Source organism: Palaemon carinicauda, chromosome 15 (assembly GCF_036898095.1).
Source record: "Palaemon carinicauda isolate YSFRI2023 chromosome 15, ASM3689809v2, whole genome shotgun sequence".
In the NCBI taxonomy this organism is placed as follows: domain Eukaryota; kingdom Metazoa; phylum Arthropoda; class Malacostraca; order Decapoda; family Palaemonidae; genus Palaemon; species Palaemon carinicauda.
This window is the reverse complement of record NC_090739.1, coordinates 44120226-44143464: the sequence shown is the minus strand read 5'-3', so window position 1 is coordinate 44143464 and position 23239 is coordinate 44120226. Positions and strand designations below refer to the sequence as shown.

Sequence of the window (23239 nt, the reverse complement as noted above, 5' to 3'; positions counted from 1 at the left end):
CTAATCGGTCTTGTATGATCTTTGTAAATGTTTTATATATTATGAAGAGTAGACTTACTGGGTGGTATTTTTCAAGTCTTTTGTGTCTCTCATTTTGTGAATTAGTATAATAATAAAGTTTTTCCAACCTCTAGGTATAATGTATTCATGCAAACATTTTGTGTCAAGTTCAGCTAGTTTTACTACCATGAAATCCCCTCCATCTTTTATCAAATAAATTTTTAGGAGATTTTAGCGTTCCTTGCAGTGGGATGTAATTGACCGTTACCTTGGCGGTGCAAACACTTTGCCCTCTGCCATAGGAGAATGCTGAGGAGGCTATTATAAACTTTTACGGAATACGATAGAAGAGAAAATGTTCACCTTACATTTATGGAGGATTTCATCCCAGCATGTAATACCTAGTTCTTTACTAGACCATGACAGCATCACTGTGAGGTGCGTTATGTTTACTCCAAACAGTTGGCTCTTTTATGGCAACAATGTGCAGTATGTATAACTTACTAACATCTCAATTCAGTCTGTAGTAAATAGACTAAGCTGAAGCAGTTGTTGCTCATAGCCACAGGGTAGAGGATCTCTTCCAAAATACGAGTATAAGCAGTATATATTTCATCTCCCAAAGGGGCTCACCACCCTCTGCTAAGCGCTCATCTGTCTGTGTGCTTGGTGTATCAGTATCCCAATCCATTGGTCCTTTCTAGGGTAACTCACTGCCCCTGAGGTAGCCATCTGAATATATGATTCATGATTTGGCAGCTGTAGTAGTAAATTGGCAGTGATAAGGTTTTAATATATATATATATATATATATTTATATATATATAATATGTATTTATATGATATATATACATATATATATATATATATATATATATATATATATATATATATATTTATATATATATGTATATATATATATATATATATATATATATATATATATTAGTAATGATAATGATAATATATTTATATATATGTATATTTATTTATATATATATATTATATATATATATGTGTGTATATATATATATATTTATATATATATATTATATATATATATACACATATATAAATATACATACATACATACATTATATATATTATATATAAAAGTGTGTGTGTGTGTCTGTCTGTCATATGAGTGGACTTTTAATCAATGTACAAACAAAGATTTCTCAACAGTGACATGGTGAACAAGACTTGACATCTCGCTTTACGCGTAACAACAGCCGTGTGTCACGGTACAGTTCTATTTTACCAAGTGCTTAAACGAAAATAAATCGCTCCAGATTCTCTCTCTCTCTCTCTCTCTCTCTCTCTCTCTCTCTCTCTCTCTCTCTCTCCTCTCTCTCTCTCTCTCTCTCTCTCTCTCTCTCTGAAAGGAATGACATTTGAGAGAGAATTGGATGTGCCCCATAGCTAATTTTAAATGTTCAAGATGCGCCTTAGGCAATTGTTAGTGTCTTAAGTTAAAAGTAAATGCCTTTTTAGGTCAGTGTTATTTTCGTAGAAGGGAATACCCACGAATTCTGTTTCATTGATTTTGAGAGTAATTTTCCCTTTATTCAAAGGTAACTTCAAGGTAAGCAAGGTCAATCTAGTGTATATATGCTTATAGATGCCAATATAGTTTTTTTTTTATAATTACCATGCTATGTTGATGTCATTAACCAGTTCTTGGTGGTGTTGTACGTTGTGATAACTTCTTTCTGTAAACCGCATCGGTTCGAATCCCACCTGGGAAGCAGAATTCCATTCACATCCTTTTGAATTTCTAGCTCTGCAGTAAAACATATCCAAAGATATGAAGGTAGAGAGAAGTGAAAAGCTAGTCGTGGACATGACAGTGATACTGTGAATATTATTTTTTGTGATAATTGCAGATGTGGATGCATAAACAATCTTACCTGTCTCGCATTCGTATATGATTAAAAAAGAGAATAAAAAAATTAAACATCTGAGTAATGTAACTCTCTCTCTCTCTCTCTCTCTCTCTCTCTCTCTCTCTCTCTCTCTCTCTCTATCTCTCTCTCTCTCTCTCTCTCTCTCTCTCTCTCTCTTATGTGAGCACGTCTTCGAACGTCTGAAATGTTTTTATAAAGAAATATTACCATTATTGTTAGACAAAACCCAGAGGCCACTGTGCAGTAGTAATCCATCCATTTATTTCTTAATACATTTTCCTGCAAAGCAAGTCATCAAGATTTTTGTATATGAAAGAGAGTATATAAGCAAGAGAATATTTCCCAAATCGACTTGATTAATGGCGACATCGTCTATTTGCTTTGAGATGTAGAGCCACGTTAAAATGTATAGGGATAGTGCCATCATTGAACCTCCTGCGGTTCACTGTAGGCATTAACAAATTCCTTGCAGGATCTCTTCGGCCCTTAGCAGCACCATTTTTTAGCTTTTTACTATACCTTTCTTCCATCTTGTTATCCAACCTATTTCTTAATCCTTCCTTCATAGTGAGTGAAACAGTGAGGTCCCGCAACCCTCCCCCCTTTAGTTCACCTCATCCTCGAATGATCTTCTGGGTCCCTGCACCTCGTAATAAGGCATAAATTCGACGAAGCCATCCTTAAAATTGTAATATTATCATATGATTTGTATTTTGTGTGTGAATCGTATTAGCTAATAAACGGTGATAGCATGCGTGTGTTTATTAAGAAATTACATTTAGTATTTATTGTATGAATAATTTGAACTTCATACTTTTTGTACTTTAAAATGAATGTGACACAAAACAAAGAAAGCCTGACTTATAGATGGTCACACAATAGCTATTTTCGGCTATGAATTAACCTCTGCAATGTAGGCCAAAACCTAGATTATTATAATGTTTAGTTTCGTAAAATTTTATGCAATGCTTTAGTGACTATCGGGAAATTCATAAAATAATAAAAGAGATTCTGAACCTCATTTCTTTTCTTGTATCTTTATCTTAATTTAACGTGCCAAGAATTGCCACCGAAGACCATTTCATAATGAATGCATTTATTTGTATGTTATGGGAAAAGTTATTTTAAGGTTTGTAAGTTTTTAATCTGCAAGTAAATTGTTCTCTGTATAATCTGTTTTGGGGATAGAAGGTATTAGGGCTTACGGAGTAGTAATGCAGTAATGATAATATGAATAATAGTTGATTAAGTTCGATTATATTTCTTAAAATGCATTGTAATGGTGCAAGTTAATCAGTGCCAGGGCAGACGAGCTTATGAATATATATTTTATAGGTTATCAAATTGATTTGAATGAACATAAAAGTAGACACACTTCAAGAATGACTTGTATATAAAAGCAGACAGAATTTAAGAATTACTCGAACAGGCTTTAGTATGGACTCTAACATACCTTCGAGTTGACCAAAATGGAGTAAAATTCTTCTTACTCAGAAACTATATTATCAATTTAAGCTACTTTTTAACAACAGCAATCAAGAGAAGACTTTGAAAAAAATATTAAATAAGGTTAAATATGAGAAAAGGAAAAATATTCATTTCTGTCAGACTTCTAATCTACGTAACCCAGAACGTTAATCATCCTTAGCCAGTACGAAGCATTAACTCATCTCAATGCACTACTCTGGAAGCTTGAGGTAGACGAATTAGACAAAATAGAAGTCCTCATATTGCTATTCTAGACACGCGATTTTCTTAGAATTAAGGTTTTCTTGATATGAACTCAACTGCCCAATGTTTCTCTGATTATTTCGAGGCTGATTTTAGTAAGCAGATTTTAGCAGCGAATTGTTAGGTGCTTTAGCTTCGCGAACAACTTTGATATCATCACTTACGATTTTTTATGTCTAATGAACTTGTTAGAGTTAGTGTTTAGTATTGTACAGTATGTAGCTTATAAGGCGTTTGCTGATCTGCGTTCGGCTCCATATACACACTCTTGGCATTGAGACAACATTCATGCGTTTGAAAAAGGATTGGTGAGTGGTAGATGATACTGACTGAACGTGGTTGGATATGAAAATTAATTGGAAATAACGGTAATGATCATTGACTAGAGATTTCATCTGGAATAGCACGAGCAAAGATATTTGCTGAAAAGATTATGTGCGTTATTTGTATGCCTAAGTTTTGGCAATTTCTAACCACCTCGAATAGTTGTAAAAAAAACGTCAGTAGTATTGCCTAAAAGACATTTACTATGCAAAGCCTTCTGATGAACAGATGGAGAAATAATGCCATGATCTTTTGCCAGTCGTGCAAGTGGAAACCGACGCTTGAGAGCTACGGAGAGAGAAAAAGCGAGTTTTAGCTGCTGGAGGCGCCATGGATGGGTCTTGTTAAGGGGTACTCACCAGGAACTATCGGAGAGGGCGCCGAGAAGGATAGATGTGTCCTCGTGAAGGAGTTTTTGTGATGGAAGGTACCTGAATAGACACAGACAAGGGTAAGTCGGTTTCAGGGGTTAGCCCAATGTTTCGTTTAGGCTTTGGGAAGGACTACGCACGTTCTGAATATTATGAGGAAAGGAATTGGAGGGGTTGCATTTGATCAAACGGACAGGCAGACATGGACACTGCAGTGGGAGATTTTAGCGGGTGAGGTAGGGAGGCATGCCCACTGAAGAGAAGTAAACAAAGGCTGGATTAACAAAAGGTATAATTTCCTATGACAGGGCTTTATAAAAATGCTGTCCTGACAAAATTATCATGAAACATTTAAGGATATTATCATGACAGGTTATACACAGAATGGAATTGATTCAACAAATTCGTTGGTTGGATTGTTTCGGAGAGAATGTTTGAATAAATTCACATGGGAAATATTCAGCTATGAAGTGGAAGTGACGTATGTGATGCTGTATACTCGTAATGTGAGTGTTGGTGGGTGTGGATGTGGGTTTACGTTTGAGGATGATAGCAAAAACGGGACTGAGCCAAGTCTTAAGTGATTTTGAAGTTGTCTTGAATACGACCAGTTTCCCTTAAATGAAATTGGAAAAACCTGGAAAAATAAATAAGAAAGACAGTTAGATGCATTCTGGTTGGGTTATCTATTCTTAATAGGGTGTAGATGTGCAGAAAATTGTAAAGTTATTAAGATGGGGGACACTTTGATACAATATATTTTGTGTATGGTAAATCTTGAAATGCATTTCGAAGTTTATCTAGATATTGAATTTAGCAAAACTTGGTCATGAATTTATTAAAAAACTTGAAGCGTTTGTAGAAATGTCATAGAATTAGAGTGATTCTATTGTTGAAGGATTGCACAACTAAATCTGATTGTATATTTATCTGGGAAATAGTTATAAGATTGCTTAATTTATCAGGTAAACTGTCTAGGAAGAAAGGAAAGGTTCTTAACTAAATATTTCAAAGGACTACATAACTAGAAATTAGAAGAGGGTGTGGGTATGATCACCCTAAACCGTTATGAGTCTTGTGTTTTTAAAAGTGTATTTAGCACCTAAAAGACGATTCAACATAGAATTGTGAAAAATATGAGACTACAGAAACATAAAAGGAAATATCTTCAAATATATGTCATTAGATTATTTAAATAAATTTGTTTCATTAGCCTTTCGTTATACAAGACCCGCCCTGACACCACACCACAAAAATAGCTACCTGTTTTAAAGGGCTGCAGCTGATATGTTGGTATCCTGTTGAGATAGTTTACACTTACAGCATAAGAGCAATTAGTAACAGCTCGGCTCAGCTTGTAAACCAAAATTCTTAGGTAGACTGGAGGGTCCAGTGACGTTAACTTTATCATGATACCAAAAAGGAAGAAAGTCCCTTTCCGAATATTATGTGCATAAATAACCTGGGATGCTCTTTCTCTTATTGTGAAGGTAGTCTGAAGCTATGCTTCACGGTTCATTTTAATATTATAGTTGATTAATTTTGATATTGTAAACTTCATTGTGGTTCACTAGAGTTTCTGAAGCATTAAAATTCAGTTTAACCGGTCAGCGAAGGCATTTCTTCTTTAGAAAGAAGAGGGCTTAGCAAGTATGTAGGGATTCTTATTTCATTATTCAAGTATTGTGCTGGCTTTCCTTCGTTTTATTGCCAGTATTTTCGCGGTCACCCCCTGGAGGAGCTGAAGATTGCGCTCATATAATATCTTTAGACTAATTATTGAAAAGTTCTGGAAATTATTATCTTTTTTTCGGGTAGAATATTTGTTACTATAAATATACGAACACGAATCAGTGGATATTGATAAAATTGGTCAAAACAGTCATTCAGGGCAATCTAGATGTTTAAAATTATGAGGATATGGGCTACATTAAAGGTCAAAGCTACAGATTCTTGAGAGGTTTAGATGTTTCTTAGTTATCAGTATTATTCTTGTTACTAGCAAAGCTACAACCCTAATTTGTAAAGCAAAAAGGTAAAAGCCCAAGAGCTCCAACAGAGCAAGCAGCCCAGTGCAGAAAGGAAATAGAAATTTAACGAGTGAACTATAAATGAAATTGCAAAGAATAGTTGTTAATGGGCACCAAAGTGAGTATAGGAATGTGATATCTGGTGTTCTTCAGGGTTGTGTTCCAAGCACATTACTTTTTATACTGTATACTTCAGGGTAGTGTTCCAAGCACATTACTTTTTATACTGTATACAGTATACATGATATGTAGTTTGGCCTAGAAAACAAGATCGTTGCCTATGCAGATGATGCTACTCTCTTTGCCACCATTCCATCTCCTAAATGTAGATCTGCGGTTGCTGTATCTTTTAATAGAGATCTAGCTAAAATTAGTGCATGGGACATGAAGTCGAAGCTTAACAAAATGTAACTTATGAGTGCAAGTAGTTCGAGGACATTAGTTCCTCAACATCCAGCTCTTTAAAATTCTAGGTGTGATTCTTTATTGCAAATTTACTCCAGAATGGTTTTCTTTCAGTTGGACAAAAATATGCTTATTCAGAGTCTTTTAATATTTTCGGTGATCAGTCTGTTCTGGAGATGTTTCAATTCTTTCATTTTACCATGTTCTGATTATTGTTTTCCTGTCTGGTCTTCAGCTGCTGACTTTCATCTTAATTTGCTGGATAGGAACTTACGGCGTATTAAATTCCTTATTCCTGATCTCTGGCACCGGCATTCAGTTAGTCCTTAGTGCATGTTGCATAAGATTGTTCATTATTCTGACATTCAATTTCATTCAGATCTTCCCAGACTATACGTTTTGTAATAGTAGCCTAATAGATATGCAGTTCATTCTAATAGTCTTGCCTTCTTCATTAAAGGCTAAAACAATACACAGTATTCTGGAAGTTTTATTTTACAGTAGCTGTGACCAGATGGTAGTTAAATCGGTGTAACTTTGGAAGTTCAAACTTGCAGCCAATGTTGAACTGGTTGACAGGAGTCTCTCTTAGTTTATATATGACATCTACTTTAACGTTGTTACTGATCTTGAAATATTTTATATTTTTTATTAATTACTTCTTAAATATAATTTATTTACTTCCTTATTTCCTTTTCAAACTGGGATATATTCCCTGTTGGAGACCAAAGGCTTGTTGGATCCTGCTTTTCCACAAAGGGTTGTAGCTTGGGTAGTAAAAATATGGTTTTACTTTTGTATGTTTGTTGATTTGTAAGACTATTTGAAAAGTGATGAAGCTACTTTCTTGAATTATAGAGGGAACATTTATCAGTAGATATCACTGAAATTATACCAATTGTTTTTCGGTAAAGAGGACAAAGCAAATTCTTTTGATATCCTACAGCAGTTTTTGATTTAAAGGGAACCAGGCAGTCATTGCTTCCTGCAAATTTCATCCTAATATTGTCACCCCGTTCTCGAAACAGTTTGTTAAAACACATGCATACAGACAATGTTAAGAGCGAATATTATGTGCTCATAGGATTATTATTATTATTATTATTATTATTATTATTATTATTATTATTATTTAATTAAATAATTAAAAATCTACTTATATATCAATACCCACAACTTTTTTTACAGTTCGTTAAATTTTACTAGGTCTAGAAAACTGTTAAAATTGTTAGGCACCTGTGATTACAGTGCACTTGCCTCAACAGGAGTTTGCTATAAATTATTTTTATTTTCAGTCTTTATTGTTTTTCATTTAGAACTAGTAGTAAGAAAAAAAATGTGCAAAACAGCGCAAGTTAAGGTTTTTATGATGAAAAAGGAAGGAAACATAAGGCTGTTGATTTAATATATTCCGTCGTGGGATACGAAATTAACTTGTTTGCCCACTCACACACACACACACACACACACACACACACGGAATTTGTAAACGGAACACGCGATGTTCGTATTTTCAACGTGGATGGTACGATTAACTAATCGAGAAAGTTTCCATTAGATTAAAAAAAAAAAAAATATTTGCATCATGGAAGTAAATAGTTATTGAGAGTACATTTTCTGAACAGTTCTTAAGAACAATTGCTATAGTAATAACTATGTAAAAGATCATAAGTGACGTATTTGTAATGGACGTGAATGAATCGCAGCTCTCATTAAAAACTTGGTTTATATGTGGAATCGTAAGCTAAGATTAAAGTCTATTGACATCACATTATGACGAGCCTCAACTGCTATGAAAACGGTACCCTTCAGCGGGAGTGATAGGCCTAATGGAGATTTGACGTAGCTACTTATTCCTCTAAGGGTCTGCGTAGTATTTGAAGAGCAAACAAACTTTTTACGGTTTCGGTTTCTCTGGTTTTATGAGCCTAATTCTTATTTTCATGTTTGTGTGCTGCAGTGCGGTAAATAAAATTCAGCTATATATTTAGGTAATTTTATGCTACCTATAGTTATATTCTGTATTTTTTTTTCTTTAATTTTTCATTTTTATTTTGTTTTTCAAAATTATAAGCATAAATGAACGGATGATTTTATATCAGAGGTTCTTCTCGACTGAGCTGTTATCTTTAGTGTCAGTTGCTTTATTCCCTATACGTTACGTAACATATTAATGATTTATATAATCATTATACAACTTAAATATCTGGTATCCCTATTCTGGCATATAATTGAGTATTGTTTGTTTAGGGATGGAATTATTCTTTCAATTTCCTTGTTTTATATGTTAAATATATATTAGTCCAAGTAAATGTTTTATATGTTTATTTTTTATTATAATTCTGTGAGAATTTCTTGTCATTTGATTCCTTTTCATGGATGAGGAAACATTAAAATATATATTTCCTTTTAATCTTGTGGTTATGAGACAAATTTAGATATTACATCGCCGTACTGTTTGAAACGTGGCAGAGCATTTCTTTAGGCACTTTGCCTGATTATTTTTTTTTATTGTCTTTATATTGGTTTTATTTTGCTTTTGACACGTTCTTCATCTTTCATTGAGCTTAAGTATTTCATGAAACGTCATGGGTTTCTTCTGTATCTTACAGTTTAATTCAAGATTGTTAATGAAAGGTCACTAACTTTCTATACCTTAAGTATAACAATTTTTGTTGATCTATGTAAATTAAAACCTTAGGTGAAAGACAGTGAACCTTTCGTGTGCCACCTGTTTTTTCCTACTTGTTTTCACAAGAAAGAAATAAACTTTTTTTAGATAGTATCTGATCGTATTTTTAGAAATAGCAAATCCTCTATGATTATTTGATTAATGAAAAATAGGGTGTTATTATCATGATAGATTTGCGATTTCCTCAACCCAGAAGTATTAAAGTAAAAAAAAAAAAAATCAACGCTTTTGCTGTATACAGAAATAATCTGTCATTATGTTGAAAAAAAAAAACATTCTCGTTCCTGGTTCAAAAGTTATATATTTTTCAAATTTTTGTGTTAGTATCGTATAATAAATCTGTGAAGAAATATGATTTCGTCTCATTTAATGAAGTTTCATACCCTTTCACTGGCAGCTAATTTTAGGATAGGTCGGTACCTCAGTTCGTTTTTTTGCAAGCATTTTTTCGCCGTATTTTTAACTCTCATTTGGTCGGACGTGTCAAGTGTTTTTATTGTAGGTTACGAAACTCAGTTTAAATAATTCTCTCTCTCTCTCTCTCTCTCTCTCTCTCTCTCTCTCTCTCTCTCTCTCTCTCTCTCTCTCTCTCTCTCTCTCTCTCTGTTCACCTACAAAGTAACATTGCCGTACCTCTCCGTAGGAATGGTAGATGCTCGGTCCTTTAAATATTTAAAGGACCTTTGGTAGATGTATAGTCCGTCCGTCGTGCCCTAATTACCTGGAATTCTTTTGATGCCAGTAAGGTAACAGTTCCTAAATTACCTCATCTAAATTTAGTCTAAGATGAGTATTAAGGAGCGACAAGAACCAAATGGTGAGGTTTGAATATTGGCTCATTGGCATGGCAGAATTTTAAAAATATTTTTATCGATAAATTGTGATTTTATAAATCTTATAAGGATTTTTGGTCATAACTCTGCTAAAATATTTTGCAAATATATTGTATTAAGGTAATGCTATAAGTAAATATTTTCATCATCTAAATTTCGCCGATGAAATTATGAACGTAAAATCATAACAGGTGATATCTTTGGGGTCAATCATTCAGTTTTCATAGATCCACCAGGTATTAGGTTGGCCAGCGCACCAGCCACCCGTTGAGATACTACCGCTAGAGAGTTATGGGGTCCTCTGACTGGCCAGGGAGTACTGCATTAGCTTCTCCTCTCTGGTTACGGTTCACTTTCCCTTTGCCTACACATACACCGAATAGTCTGGCCTATTCTTTACAGATTCTCTTCTGTCCTCATACACCTAACAACATTGAGATTACCAAGCAATTCTTCTTCACCCAAGGGGTTAACTACTGCACTGTAATTGTTCAGTGGCCACTTTCCTCTTGGTAAAGGTAGAAGATACTCTTTAGCTATGGTAAGCAGCTCTTCTTGGAGAAGGACACTCCAAAATCAAACCAGTGTTCTGTTGTCTTGGGCAGTGCCATAGCATCTGTACCATAGTCTTCCACTGTCTTGGATTAGAGTTCTCTTGCTTGAGGTTACACTCGGGCACACTGTTCTATCTAATTTCTCTTGCTCTTGTTTTGTTGAAGTTTTTTTTATGATTTATAAAGGAAATATTTATTTTAATGTTGTTACTGTTCTTAAAGTATTGTATTTGAATTATTAATTACTTCTTTTATTTCCTTGTTTCCTTTCCTCACTGGGCTATTTTCCCTGTTGGAGCGCCTGGGTTTATAGCATCCTGCTTTTCCAACTAGGGTTGTAGCTTAGCTAGTAATAATAATAATAATAATAATAATAATAATAATAGAATATTCCTTTCTTAGTTTGTATAATTTAAGATGGTTTCCTAGATGCTGTTGTTGGACATCATCTTTGAAGAGCTTTTTTAATGATAGAACATCATCTCAATTATAGCTTTGATTAGGTGTGATTTCAGTTACCGTTTTACATAACTGAGATAAATGCAATTTATTAGAATTTCTGTAAACTTGTCTGCGGCTGGTTATCAGTTTTCAAAAATTTCATTCCTATTAAAATTATTCATTCGATTCCAGAAAAGTGATTTGAAACCTTATCAGGCGGTATATATGAATACCCATATAAGTCAGGTTCTCGTCGAATCTTTATATATATATATATATATATATATATATATATATATATATATATATATATATATATATATATATATATATCATCATCATCATCATCATCATCATCTCCTCCTCCTCCACCTATTGACGCTAAGGGCCTCGGTTAGATTTTGCCAGTCGTCTCTATCTTGAGCTTTTAATTCAATGCTTCTCCATTCATCATCTACTTCGCGCTTCATAGTCCTCAGCCATGTAGGCCTGGTCTTCCAACTCTTCTAGTCCCTTGTGGAACCCAGCTGAACGTTTGGTGAACTAATCTCTCATGGGGAGTGCGAAGAGCATGCCCAATCCATCTCCATCTACCCCTCATCATTATCTCATCCACATATGGTACTCGAGTAATCTCTCTTATTGTTTCATTTCTAATCCTGTCTAGCCATTTAACTCCCAATATCCTTCTGAGGTCTTTGTTCTCAAATCTACAAAATCTATTGGAAATTGTTTCATTGTTATACCAAATTTTACTTAACCTAGCCATTGTCCGATTTGCTTTTTTCAGTCTTTCGCTAAACTCTAATCCTAAAGACCCTGTATTGGATCATAGCTCCTAAATACTTAAATGATTCTACCTCATTAATCCTTTCTCCCTCCAGTCATAAATTTATTTCATCTTTCATTGCATACTCCGTTCTCATCATCTCTTGTGCCTCTTCTATTTATCTTCCGCCCAACCTCGTGTGATATTTCATGCATTCTGGTAAGCGAGCATTGCAAATCCTGTGGTGTACTGCTAACAAGGACAGCACCATCAGCATACTCTGGGTTTGCTAAATTCCTATCACCCTTATATATATATATATATATATATATATATATATATATATATATTGTGTGTGTATATATATATATATATATATATATATATATATATATATATATATATATGTATGCATGTATATATATATACTGTATATAATGCATTTATTTTTTTCCTTAGTTTAGTGAGATGACTGAAATAATCCTAAAATAAAAGTTTTTGTATATGACATCGTGGTCAAAGTTTTATAATGTATGAGAAAATAGCAAACTGACCAATAAAGTAACTTAATTGTGATCTGATTATATCTACTCCAGCATTTGAGGTCACATATTAAACTTTAAATGGTTCATTAAATATATATTATAATGATTTCTGGACATGCAGCTGTGAAAATGGCTGCCAGACAAGCGCTGCCATTTATTAAGGTCTGTATGTCTGTTTTATATCATTTTCTGTTGTAGGATAGGAGTAGGGACTAGTTGTTGTGATGATTTTAATAATTCAGAGCTCTTTGGATTAAAATAAAATATACTAATATGTTAAGGTACTGCCGAAAAATATTGATACTATATATTTCGCTAGGTTTAACTGTGTTTCTTTTCATTCAATGTTCGATACATTTTGTAAGTCATTGTTGATTCGTTGACGTTTCCTCGATATGAAGAAAAATTATCTTTTGTTGGAAGTTCTTTGTAGGCTATAGATAAAATTTGTGTTTTGATGCATCTAATAATAAGAATAATCTCACCCAGACGGAATATTGTTATTCGAAAACGTGAAGGTTTGTGTTGTCAATTGATACTGCTTACAATCGATAGTCTCACTTCATTTTGAAAAGTCCGCGTCCCGACTGTTACCAGAAATAAGTTTTCATGATGATGTTAAACATTTGCTAGTGCATCAGGAAACAAATTAAAGTAGTTTTTGAATAATCTAAGATGCGTATTGATATGGAGACAGTGCACCAGATATCTTCAGGGTAATGAACTGAATTTCGTATCTATCCCTTTAATAGTAACGTTTTTAACGAGTGAGAGCGAACTAGAAAATAATAGTACAGAAACCGCTGCGAAAGTGATTATATTGGTTACACCTTACAGATGACCAAGTGTAGTTTAATTGCCCTTTTAACAAAATTCTTAATTAAGTAAATAAGCTTATGTTGTATTTTCAGAGTTCAGACGGGAAAAAGGTCCGCCTATGGGAAATACATGTCACCTTTTATTATATCACAGAAACCAGAGAATTTATGTTGGAGAGGCACACAATTGAGAATTAAATTTGTGTATCCCTCTTGATGTACCCAAACTTAAAACTGGATCTTTGAAAGAAACCATCCCGGGATATATTACTAGATTTTGCCATGGAAAAAAATGCTTCTAACTTCTGAGCAGTGGGTGCTTAGTGCAGTTTCTAAGTTTTCTCTCTGTTTGTAAGATCTTTCTTACCGAATTACCAATTGTGGTAATTTTGTAAATTGTTAGGTAAACCCCGTTTTCACGCCAATATGAGGTGGTTGTGATTTTTTAATTTCATGAAATTATTTTAACTAAGTAGCAGTGTTGATATCGTGCTTTACTAATTATCTTGAAGCAGCAACGTGCTAGCCCTGGTTTGCAGTTAAATCTGGTAAACCTCAAGATTGTTGAAGTTTCCCAACACTGGTGTTTCATTCTCTATTGAACTTGTAAAGAAAGAGTGGGGCAATGGCTATTTTTTATGGAGTCACCGCCTGTATAGGAGGATAGGAAGAAGGAATAAATGTTGTAGATGTTGGGGTGAGGAAATGAGAGGTGTGGTGAGAAACAAAAAGATTAATTATTTGAGGTACAATGGTATGACCTAAGTGGAGATCATTAACAGTTTTACTAGCTTACTAAAGGATGGAAAACTGTCAAAATGATACTAATAGAAAAATAGCAAATAAGGAAAATAAATGTTAATATGAGCAAACACTTCAGAGGGAGGAAATTGTTTTGTCGGGAAGTAATTACAGAGAGAAATGTTCATGAGCAATGAATCTCGGAATTAAGGAAACAAACGACGTGATGCTCTCAGAGGAGAATGCATTCCTCAATCGCTTAATTGGGCGTTGAAAAGAATGTCTGGAAGTTAACGACTCAAGGGAGGGAAAGCGTTAATGGACACAGAAATGGAAGGTCATTTTGAATGTAGAATGTTTGTTGAAATGTCTCGAGGAAGCAATTAAGGCAATTAAGAAGTTGAACGATGAAAATGCACCAGAAGTAATAAGATTGCCATTTGGTATAGCAGCGAAAGAATGATTGCATTCATGCTCCATTGTAAATTATAAGGGAGAAGGGATGGATGTGACAACAAGAAATGCAGGGGCAGAACATCACTTACCATGCAAATGTACCCAGCGAGGTGTTTGCTAGAAATTCGATTATGAAAGTTAGATACCTAACAGAGGGAATGACTGGTAAAGAGCAGTGTTAGTTTTGACGGAGATGGTGTCTGAATCAAGTGTGTTATAGGATGAATTAAGATTAAAAGTTTGAGATTAGTAATACAAGCTTTATGGTGGCATACATGAAACTAAGAAGCTCATGATAACACTGATGAAGATGCCAAGTTGAGAGTATCTATAGTAATTTTATCAGTGATTAAGATTTTTCATGCTGTATGTGAATTATGTTATATGGACTTAAAGCTTTAAAGGTTTAAAGGTCCCTCATGAATGGTAGTAGCAAGGGACAGTGACATTGTCGTATCAAAACAGGGCAATGACCGAGAGACTGACCATATATACATATGATCAGCGCCCAATCCTCCTCTCCACCCAATCTAGGACCAAGGAAGGTCAGGTAATGACTTAGCAGATAGACCTATAGGCTCCCCCAAACCCCATAGCTCACAAGGATGGTGAGGTTGCAGTGACCCCAAAAATTAACGAGTTTGAGCGGGACTCGAACCTTAGTCTGGTGTTCACCCGTCAAGGACGTTACCACATCGGCCACCACACTAGTTTGACAATAAAGTGGGTCTTAATAAACATATGCCATGTCTCTTTGGTTCTTTAGTTTCTGCAAATGGAGTGAGGAGAGAAATCAGAAAAAAGACAATAGATATTGACGCCAAGTTCTAAAATAAGGAAATATGTCATGAATGGAATGTGAAATGGATGATGCTTGTAGATTATATAATGTTCGTGGAGATAGTAAGAAAAATCACCGAAACTATTGAGAGTTTGCAAGTCTGGTAATTGAAAACGTGATAGCAAAATTGGAAATACGGTTTTTTTTTTTTTTTTTTTTTTTTTACGAAATTTTGGTTATACGATACCAAAATTTATATATAAGGGATGACGTTCCTTAATTAAAGTTTTTCTTTGAGGTGATATTCAAATAGGCAAAGAGTTACTGCCCGTGTAATTTCATTACCATTTCGTACGTGTCTTTCTCTAGTACAGTATATGTTTTTTTTTTTTTTTTGCATTTGTTTGATGTCGGCTACCCCCCAAAATTGGGGGAAGCGCCTTGGTATATGTATGGATGTTTTTTTATGGGATTTATGTGCATTTTGGGGTCGTATTTTGCTTTTCTGCCTCACTTTTGCTTATTTTTTTCTTCATTGTCTTGTTTGGTATCAAATACTAATGAATAGTTATTTCATCGTTATTTTCAATTTATGATAAATATCATTAAATAATTACCAGGGGCTTGTATTTTATGTTAACATTTAGGTTCTTAATTGTCATTTTATCGAGATCGAGAAAAATTATGATCCATGTTTTTCAAAAATTCTCAATAAGATAAGCTTCATTCAGTAGCTAATATCAAATGCTTTTTACAGTTGTTTTGGAAAACATCAGCCAATCTCGGGGACGTTGTTTTTGTAGTCACAATCTCTATACAAGTTTAGCTCTTTTTATTACTTCTTATTGCATTATAACAGTTCACCAAACTTTCAACTGGGCTCCACAAGACACAAGAATAGTTAGAAGACCCAGGCCTACATGGCTGAGGACTATGAAGCGCGAAGTAGGAGACGGTGAATGGGGATGTATTGATTTAAAAGCTCAAGATAGAGTCAACTGGCGAAACCTAACCGAGGCCCTTTGCGTCAATAGGCGTAGGAGATGATGATTATTGTATTATTGTCGAAGATTATTTAGATGATTAGCTATTGCTTATAAAGTATTAATGGATCAAATGAATGTTTCATAAAAAAAACGTTTTTGTAATATTTTACTTTTTTAATTCAATATATGTATAATAATAAAAATTTTCTTGTTGAAACTAGCTGTCAAAATGCGTACAGTAGAAACATTTACGAAGAAAATGAGAGAATGAGAGATCTCCCTCATGTAGGTTGAAAACACATCTGTCATGCTCCAAAGTCGGAGGAAAACTTTGCCCTTGATTTACGTCAGTTTACAAATATTTGTGAGCCAACCAATTTTGTATCGCAAGGCGATCAGATTTGTTTTTGTTTGTTTGTGGGTCTGTATTCAACAAGGGCATTTAGTATGCGTATGTGTAACACACATATATGACAAGTGTATTTGTAAATATAAATAGGAGCTAGTTTACCTACGTACTGTACATGCATTTCATATTGTGATGGAAACTGAAAAGTAAAAACAAATCTATTAAAAAAGGTGTAAGTGAAAGAGTCGAAATCAAATGAAAGTGAAAGTTACAATGTTGAAAATCCGTATGCGAGAAGGATGAAGACTTCTGCAGGTGTGTGTGTGTGTGTGTGTGTGTGTGTGTGTGCGCGCGAGAGAGAGAGAGAGAGAGAGAGAGAGAGAGAGAGAGAGAGAGAGAGAGAGAGAGAGAGAGACCGTCGCACGCTCTGATAAAATTGAGAAGTGAAATCCTTTGGCAGAGGGGATCTCGTAACCTTGACTCTGATCTATAGATAGATAAACCCTCCCATAAATTAAGAAGGAAAAAAAGAATTGGAAGGGGAAAGCCATAAACTGTTTTTTGCCTCCATTTAATTGCCGCAAAAGTAAGAGACTTATGAGACTAATTGATGTTCAGGAAATCAAAGCGGGAAGCGACGTGGTAAGTCTGGCAGCTGGCTCTTGAACAACCCGTCAGCTTCTGCAAGGTTGAGAAGAAGAAAAACTAATTTATCTTCTTATAGCGCTGTTTGTTACCTATATGACACTTCGTTCTTTTTGTGGGTAGCATTCGCATAGATAACGAAGTCTTAAAGACAACGTTTTTCTTCTTAGTAATGTCCAAGTTTAGTATGAAAATAAAACTTGAGGAGCGTTCGAAAAGAGAAAAATAATTTATGGGAAGTAAGTCCTAAATGTTCGTGACGTGACTTAGTGTTTAACATCAAACAAACAAATCGTTTCATTGTTGTGATTTCACCCTTTACTTTGTACGAAGAGCCGTGGATTCCCACACCTAAGGTATGATATATTATTGTGGGAAATTTATATTTATCGAAAATAAGGAATGATGATCAAGGCATGAGATTATTTTGGGTAGTGCGAAAGTAATAAATGCGCATATTGTATACTATGCTTGAATATGTTGCAAAATAAAACTCACCATGTCAACGAAGAGAATTATTATAATAGTGAAAGAATTTGTTATAAAGCTAATCCAAATTTCAAGAAACGAATGTTGATTTAGGATTAGAAAAAAAAACATGTATTAGAAAAACAAAAATATAAACCGATCCCATTTCTTTCTCAGATTTGGGTCCTTTGACTACCCAAACAGGACTACATTGGATTCCATTTTCTGGTTACGCCTCATTTTTCATTTGCCTACACATACACTGTCCTCATACACTTGGTAACACTGAGATTACCAAACAATTCTTCCTCTCTCAAGGGGTTAACTACTGCACTGAAATTATTCAGTGGCTACTTACCTCTTCATAAGGGCAGAAGAAACTCTTTAGCTATGTAAGCAGCTCTCATAGGAGAAATCAAACCATTGTTCTCTAGTCTTGGGTAGTGCCGTAGCTTCTGTACCATGATCTTCTACTGTCTTGGGGTAGAGTTTTCTTACTTGAGGGTACTCTCGGGCACTTATTCTATCTTATTTCTCTTCCTCTTGGTTTTTGTTTTGTTTTGTAGTTTATATATGAAAGATTTATTTTAATGATACTCTTCTTAAAAAAGGTTTATTTTAATTGGTCATTACTTCTCTTGTAGTCTATTTCTTTCTTTTCTTTCCTCACTGGGCTATTTTTCCCTGCTTTTCTAACTTGGGTTGTAGATTAGCTTGTAATAATAATAATGATAATTTACTTATTTCTTGTGTGTGGAAGTCTGTTTTACAAGTGAGAGCCCTTTTTGACCTGTTCTAAACAGATACAGTATGTTCATTTTGAACGTTGATAAGGAAGGCTTATTATTATTATTATTATTATTATTATTATTACTATTATTATTATTATTATTATTATTATTATTATTATTATTATTATTATTATTATTATATTTTGAAATATATACTTTTTGAATAAGAACGTCAGATACATTCAAACCTATGAAATTTGATTACATTGATATAATTCTAAATTCAAAATCTGCTTTTAAACCCAAATATATACCATTTTTTTTTAAATAAATTACTGATGATAGTTTGCATATATGTCCACTTAGATACCCCCACTTATGACAACAGGCTGGAAGGAGAAGGTGGAAAAAAGGAATGGCGAACAAGTGACTTTCGAACAATCTTGTCAAAAGCTAATATCATGTTGACTTCGCTTATCCCAGTGACTCACACATACGCGCACATGCACACGCACACACACGTATATATATACACATGTATATGTATATATATATATATATATATATATATATATATATATATATATATTTATTTATGTTTATATAAATATACATATATATATATATATATATATATATATATATATATACATATATATATGTACACATATAAACAAACTTCCATACACACCTCGGACTTTCAACAGTTACGTTCAATAATTGATGTACTGTATCTATCGATTTCTTTTATCATAGTGTTTGTTGGTCTCAAGGAAACTAAATCATTTTTGTGCTTATAGTAAAAATATCATAGTATAGATAACATTAGATTTTTTTAAAGCAAAATTATTTATACTTTGGTTACTATTAACGTGGTGAAAGGGTTTGCGTAATGGCATGATCAGCAAATTCTAGTCAGGAATACTCATACTAGCATGATTTGCTGCTGATAACCGACTAAAGTCTCCCACCATCATCAGTCTGTTGTGGTCATTGGGATGATAACCCCAGATATGACTAAGGACATGTTCGAAAACTTTGTCCAAAAAGAGGTAATACAAAGCGGTAAAACAAATAAAATTTAAGTTTTCAAGAAATAATGACAAATATGCTGTATGGTGGTGATGGATTAATTTCAATTTTAAGTAAAAATCCAGAATTGGACAATTATAAATACAGCAGAGTTGGAATCAACTCATTTTGTCTCTTTATGGCCTGGTGGGTTAAGTCTTACTGTTTACACTTATTTCTATTGGTGTTGGGGTTCGAGTCCTTGGCGGGGCAGAGTAATTATCATTCAAGGAATTTCCCTGTGGGTCTGGGATCCTATGGCAGAGCGAAATCAATATTAAAGTCTGTTTGTGCCTTATTTGAAAAAATTGAAAATCACGAGTGTTAGTGAAGAATTATTTTATGTAAAGAACAAGTGTCATTTTTGACGGGTTACGTACACTAATATATATATATATATATATATATATATATATATATATATATATATATATATATATATATATATATATATATATATATAAATGTAAGTTAAAACTATAGTTTGAAATTTATGAAAGAAACTTGCAATAATAGGGTTCTCTTGAGCATTAAAATTACAGGCTTATCGTGGTTATCGTTCATCGTGAAAAAAAAAAAATAATTTGGTCGGTGTCACTTGAGATTTAAATTACATCGTTTTAAACAACATTAGTACATATATATATATATATATATATATATATGTATATATATATATATATACATACATATATATATACATGTATATATATATATATATTTATTTATATATATATATATATATATATATATATATATATATATATATATATATATATATATATATATATATATAAACACACGCGCATACATACACAAACACACGCGCATGCATACACAAACACACAAACTTATATATATATATATATATATATATATATATATATACATACATATATATATATATATATATATATATATATATATATATAATATATGTATGTATATTTGTATGTGTGCGTGCGCTCGCGCGCGCGCTTTTGAATACGTGAGTAGTATTATAATCACTGCCACGTTCATGTTTTTTGTTCTGAATTGGAAGTGTGGATGAACCCCTTGTTCAGATAACTTCCACAACGAGCAGCTTCCCTTAACACAGAATGCTCACTAATAACACGTAAGACTCGCCATTCACCATTCTTGTTATTCTTCAATGCAAAAGCCATTTCTTTCTCATTTCTTTTTCCTTTCATCTATCCATTGCTTTCATGGTCTTCATCTCCCCCCCATTCCCCCACCCCCACCCCTCACAAACACACATTTCACCGACATCACATTTGTTCTATCCCCATGACTAAACCATCTCAAATCGTTTTGATGTATTGTGTCATCTACCTTAACATATTTGTTACTGGCTAAAAGCCTGTCAAGTCGCTACTCGTGTTGTTCTTGTAGTTCTTGGTGTGTTTTGGCTGCTTCTCCTTTATTCGTAAACCCATAAATTGTACTTACAAAGTTTTATGAAACTTTGTAAGTACAATTTACGGGTTTGTATCTGTCGTTCCCTTGAGCGTTTTTCCCAAAATTCTATCTCACTAATTAGTAATCAATTAAAGAGTGAAGAATAAGGAAATTTCGACAACTATTAATGAACGTCGGTATTTAGACCCTAGAAGTGTACTTATCTATCACCAAACAGTTGTGTCAGGAGATTACAATAGTACACTTGATAGAATGATCTCCATCTTTGTTGATTAATAATTAATGATTTATTAAGGAAACATTGGATTTTCAAATTTTAAAGAAGTCAGTTCATTTCTGAAACGGGCGCATAAGTTTCCTCCACAGTTACATCTTCATCCTGTAGTAATTCATTCTAACTTGTTACGCCTAGATATTACCATATTTCTAACCCCTTCCATTCCTCTTACGCCACATTTTCTGCGTAAACGCTTCATCTGAACAGCTTCGACGTGTTATCTTTCCTCCACATTCAACAACCACATCACTCTCTTTGCTCTTCCTGTAAGTTTATTCTTTGCTTCTCTCTGCATATACTTCCCTGTAAAATAATTATCTATACTTCCACAAGATCTTCCTCACCTTCTCCCCTCTGTTTTAGTTACTGACATTTTTTTTTTCTTTGAATTTATTTTCAACTAATCCATCCTCTTGTATGTTTGCACCCGCTCTTCTCTCATGTCAGGTAACTGCACCGCAAATAAACTATTCTTATATCGGCATCATATATAATTTTATCCTTATTTAGTTTCTTACTTAATTCTTCTCCAACTCACTTATCTTGATTATAATTACAGCCACAGTTTTACAATTCTCTCCAAGTTATATCTGTAATCAGCTTGCTCTGCCATTTACTTTGTAGCAACACATAGGTTAATGTAGCCCATATTTTCCTCGCCCTTTTTACTTTCCCGTACATATTTATCAATACAGTACTCCTCACTTGATATATAGTTATATGTGTGTTTATATATATATATATATATATATATATATATATATATATATATATATATATGTATGTATGTATGTATGTATGTATGCATGTATGTGTACATGTGCATGCTTGCATAACCTAACCTAAAAGCCATTAAAAATACTTTCATTAATTGATCTCCTGTGAGGTGAATGTGAAGCCGAGACATCCTTCTTTTTTAGCAATTTCATTGCACCAGATGTTGGATCAATCAAATGGCTTGGCAGCATTAAACGTAAATATGGCTCTAAATGTGGAAATGCTACAAGATCTAAATATATAAAGTTATACCAATTCATATTTATAAACAAATTGAAGTCTCTCTCTCTCTCTCCCTCTCTCTCTCTCTCTCTCTCTCTCTCTCTCTCTCTCTCTCTCTCTCACACATTAGGTAACCTTTTAGACACAATTGCGTTGCAATATGCTATGTTCTCAACATAATCCGAAGGATATTTTGTAACTTTAAGGATTTTTAAAATATCCTTTATAAATAAGCTTTTATTCTCTTGCATTTTTTACTCGACCCTAATTAGATATTTACTACAAATTTGCATTAATCGCATCCTCTTTTATTTTATTTTATTTTTTTTTTTATTTTTTTTTTTTATCAAACACATAGCTAAAATTCTTATCAGTCGGGTTAAAATATGAGATGATAATCTAATTTTACTTTAGTTTTAATTTTTTAATCCTGTCCAACGTAATACATTTTCCACATTCGATTTTAGCATACTCACTTATCATCTCTCCTACTTCCTCATTACGATTTATACCCAAAGTTTATTTAGTTCCTTTCTGTTTATCATCAGTAAATGGATGTAATCCGGGAAAAACCTCTACCTGCCTTGATGTTGCACAATGTCAATTAATCAGATTTGTACATATTTTAACATCCTTTAGAAAGTTTTTCACCTTAACTTTATTTGATATTCATGAAATTTTCTATTTTCTTTTACTGTTTTCTATAAATACAATTTTTCAAATTAGTATATGTATCTAATTTTCGATATTATATTTAGTATAGTATTACTATCCTGTACTCAATTATTACATTCTCGCTAGAAATGTCGTGAGTTCACAATATTACTTGAATTTTAGGATCCATATTCAACACTTGAATAATATATATGAGTGTCTTTTCAAATACTGTCAAT

General features: G+C 33.4%; 1 protein-coding gene across 1 annotated transcript in view; it reads right to left on the bottom strand.

The window, feature by feature from the left end:
* The window catches only part of LOC137654586 (uncharacterized), a 167743-nt gene that overhangs the window by 94124 nt on the left and 50380 nt on the right, over nt 1-23239 (bottom strand). The window contains 1 exon segment of the mRNA XM_068388341.1: nt 4322-4393. Within this exon segment, the coding sequence (XP_068244442.1) occupies nt 4322-4393 (72 nt within the window).